The following is a 3,974-nucleotide window of genomic DNA, read 5'->3' as shown; positions in this document are numbered from 1 at the left end:
TTTGCTCTGGGCAGAGGGCTGTGAGGTGACCAGGGGTGTTGGGAGCACAGGAAGGGCAGGAGTGGCTGAGAAGGATAATGTTGGTGCCAGGAAAGAGGGAGGCAGCTGTCAGAGTCCACTTTATTGAGTGCTGTAGCATTTACACAGGTCAAGGGAGGAGATAGGCCACGGCTAAACAGACCCCCCTCTTCTGGAGTTTCTGCTTGAGAGGGTGAGGATTGGCTGTTCAGGACGGAGCTCCCCAGGCCTCTGAGGCAGGGTGCAAGCCACCCCTCCCTCCCACAGAGCTACAGCAGCGTGGGCTTGCTGGCTGCTCTGTTCCCATCAGGGGAAAGGTACCCACCTAAATGCCAACATAAGGAAGAATGAAGGGAAGGAGCCTCAGGGTGAGCAGTGTGGACGCCCCTGGAGCAGAGTTGGTTCCAGAGGCCCAGGCTGCTCCCAGTACCATGGCCTAACGGCTGCAGGAACGGTGGGCCTACAGCCAGCTCAGCATCTAGCCCACAGAGAGGACGCTACAGGCAGAGGCTTTAGCGTCTGGCCTTTATTGGTTGCTTGTTTTCTCAAAACCAGCATTTAAGAAGAGTCACCTGAGGTGGTAGTTTAGTCACCGGTGGAGGTGGGGGCAGGCCAGTGGTCACTCAGGAGGAGGGCGCCAACGTGGTATGATGGGTCCTTCACATGTAGTACCAGGCCAGGAGGCCAGCAACCAGGGCCACACCAGCGGCCAGAATGAACTGCAGGCTGGGCTTACTCAGCACAGCCAGGGCTGTTCGGAAGGGGCAGCTGCTGCCCTCCAGGGCACCTGTGTGGCAGCACCAACAGGGGACATGGCATCAGTGGGAAACGTGGACACAACCCACCCTGGGAGGAGAGTTCGGGACAGGCAAGACCTACCTCTGTCTGGTTTAGCAGCATAGTAGGGGCATTTACGCACATCTCCTTTCCCATCGTGCACGGGGAGCCCGTCCTTCAGGGTCTCTTTGGCCAACAAGGAGCCAGCCTGGTCCAGTTCATCGAATATCTGCAGGAGCAGGGGATGAACAGCCATCACTTGACTGTGTCCACTCTGCTTTCGGAGAAAAATCTCTTTCTTCCCCCATGCAGAGGGAGCTAGAACTGGTGAGACTTGCTCAGGAGGGCAGACCAGTAAGTGAGCAGCCCCAATCAGCAGCAAGGACAGCCACACCAACCTAACACTTCTCCCTGTGCTCAGCATCCCACCGCTGCTGACTGTGGTGGCTCTTCCCTGGGCACTGACCAGACAACACAGCCCACAGCTGAAACTACCAGGGTAGAAACAATGAGGAGAGAACAAAAGCGCTGCCCCAAAACACCCTGTGAGCACTGGCACTTGGCCATTTTCAGTGGCTAGGTATTTTTAGAAAGAATGACAGAGAGGAACATGCGAAAACAGGCCCCAGCAGGGCTGACCCATCCTAAGTGGCCCTTGGAGGCTTGCTAATGTCAGACTAAGCCAGTGGGCCTGCACTGCGGCTGGTGCTTCACTCCCCCCGCCATGGCCACTCTCCTGGTGCTGAGGGCTGGCCTGGGTTCCAGGGACGGAATCAGCCTTCCCAGACTTGGCCCCATCTAAAGGCTACTTGTAAACGGAGTTCTGCTTCTCACTCTCCTTGGTTCTCTCCATGAACTTATCAAGTGGGGCTTTTCAGAACCCTCGCTAAAAAGGAGGAAATCCACTCAAGACCAGAATCCTATGGGCAGAGGGAGGGAGGGAGCTTCATTTTCCCAAAACCCTCTGTGCTAGGGCCTCGCCCTCCCCAAAGCAAAAACACACAGGCTGTCTGTCAAACAAAGCAGAGCCATCGCTGGGCTTGCCCTGTGTGGCCTATTTGGTCCTTCTACTTTCTCTCTGGCAGGCTGCAGCTCATCTGGCCTAATGCACTGACGCCTGTTCAGGCAGCTCTGGATTGCCCCCCCCCCCACCCCATGAGCCCCAGCAGTACCTGCATGTTGTACTGAAAGGCCCTGTTGGCCTCCTCCACAATCCTCTCTTTGGTCTTCAGGTTCAGGTCCAAGGCATTCATCCTAGCCCGGTACAACTGCTTGAACTGTTGTGCATTGTCCACGTTCTCAAACAGATAGAACTGGGTCCCTTCTCCTGTGCTGGGGAGTTTCAGGGCCCGCTGGGCCACCTTCTTCAGCACCTGGCCCCCTGAGAGGTCCCCCATGTAGCGAGTGTAGGCATGGGCCACCAGAAGCTCTGGCTCATTTTGCCCCACATAGTGGATCCGCTCCACATACTTTTGGGCAGCCTCAGAGCACCGCACCTTCTCCTCCCAGTCCTCACCAAAGAAATACTCCATGTCCTTGGTCAGTGCCTCCTTCCGGTGTAGCTCCGTGGGGAAGTACAAAGGGGCAAAAGCTGGGTGGTCCTTGTTGCGCTCCATTTCCTCCTCAAGGGCTGAATATGTGAAGTAAAGTGCAGTAGTGGCCAGCTGTTAAGGGCAACGGGGGAGACCATGGGATAGGGCTGTCGGCATTGACCAACAAGCACATCTCCTGAGCCGACCTGCCCCCGCGTCTGAGGAGCCACCAGTGAAGGCTCCAGCAGTGTGCCCCCATCACCCTAATTCCCCAGAAGCCCATTTTTATACAGTGAATTATTTCACACACTCAGGAAACTTCCATGTTCCTTAAAGGACTGACATGGTGAATTCTTAGGAACATGGATACCTCTGCTTCCTGCACACTACCACCATGCTCTTCTATTTAAGCTTCATGAAAACCACAATCTGATGTCAAAAGAGTGGAGAGTGGGTAGAGAAAGGCCCAGCTTCCGCCTCTGAGCAGTTCCAAGGGGATCTTCCTCATGGGACTAAGGCCCCCAACCTGACCCTATCCACAACCAAGGGCACCAACCTTAAACAGCTCCTTCCTGATGTTGCCTTTCAAGAAGTCCTTGACAAACTGGGTGTTTTCTGCCCGGTCATGTGCTTCCTTGGTCCCTTCCTTCAGGAGCTCAGAGAGGTCAGCCATCCTGTGGAGATGGAGGGAGGGGTGTGTGTGTGTGCGCGCGTGCACGAGCGCGTGTGCATGTGTGAACTAGCCCCTTCCAGTCTCAGGGTGTCCCCCTGCTGAGCTGGAGGCAGAAGCTGCTCAGAAACTCCACTCCAGCATCAATACAGGGTCTTGCCAGAGAGCAGGCAGATGTGAGTTGGCCTCAAGGACTTGGGTGACATGGGGGATGACTATGGCCTACTCCTTAACAGTGTCCGTGTCTCTATGAACCACCCAAATGAACAATGCTTTGCCTCTGTGGCCACCTAGTGCCTGAGGAAACACACCTCTAATCCCACCACAGCGTTTGCTGGCTTCTCCAGGAGCAGCCAGCCTTGGGGAACATGTCTCGCAGAATCCATGCTGCTGTGATGGACTGACGGTGTCTGTCCCAAGGCAGCCTTGCTGCCTTCCTCCCACCTTCCACCCACAGCCTCTTCAGGACTACATGGGGCTGGGCCCAGGTGTAGGATCAGAATGAGACGGGCCGAGGCAGTTGGAGCCAGGACGTAGGCCTGTATCACTTAAAATGACACAGGATGCAGTTGCGCTGACAGGTGCCACAGCCAGTACACAACAAGGCAAACGACGCATGACCCTAAAGATGGACACACCGGGTAGCAGCTCACGCGGTCCACACAATCCATCCACCAGAGTGACAAAAACTTGGTCCCTCACGGCCCACCCTCCCTCTGCTGGCTTCTTTAGGAAAAGAATCATTTATTATTAGCAATTATTTCAAGATATAAAAAAGCACTCTGTCAGTGACAGGGCTACGAGACAATAAGAACAATGAAGAACAGGCTTCGGTAACTTGAGGCTTAGCATGAACTGTCCCTACCCAGTAAGAAAAATCCCTGGAGTCAGAGCTACTCCCACATTCTAAGGAGTGGAAAACACTAGTCAAGGTGCCAGTTTTGCCTAATGACGCTTTTTCAGCACAGAAGACAAAA

At 54.8% G+C, this 3,974-nt stretch overlaps 1 protein-coding gene across 1 annotated transcript in view; it reads right to left on the bottom strand.

The window, feature by feature from the left end:
* Positions 1-529: 529 nt before the first annotated feature.
* The window catches only part of HMOX2 (heme oxygenase 2), a 29,094-nt gene continuing 25,649 nt past the window's right edge, over positions 530-3,974 (bottom strand). Inside the window, exons 3-6 of the mRNA XM_032397686.1 lie at positions 2,884-3,001; positions 1,968-2,459; positions 898-1,024; positions 530-805 (exon numbers count right to left, since the gene is read on the bottom strand). Coding sequence (XP_032253577.1) covers positions 678-805; positions 898-1,024; positions 1,968-2,459; positions 2,884-3,001 — 865 coding nt within the window. The 3' untranslated portion in view covers positions 530-677. The remainder of the gene's footprint in view (positions 806-897; positions 1,025-1,967; positions 2,460-2,883; positions 3,002-3,974) is intronic.

The sequence above is a fragment of the Phoca vitulina genome, unplaced genomic scaffold (assembly GCF_004348235.1).
Source record: "Phoca vitulina isolate PV1807 unplaced genomic scaffold, GSC_HSeal_1.0 scaffold102, whole genome shotgun sequence".
In the NCBI taxonomy this organism is placed as follows: Eukaryota; Metazoa; Chordata; class Mammalia; order Carnivora; family Phocidae; genus Phoca; species Phoca vitulina.
This window is presented reverse-complemented; position numbering and strand designations above follow the sequence as displayed.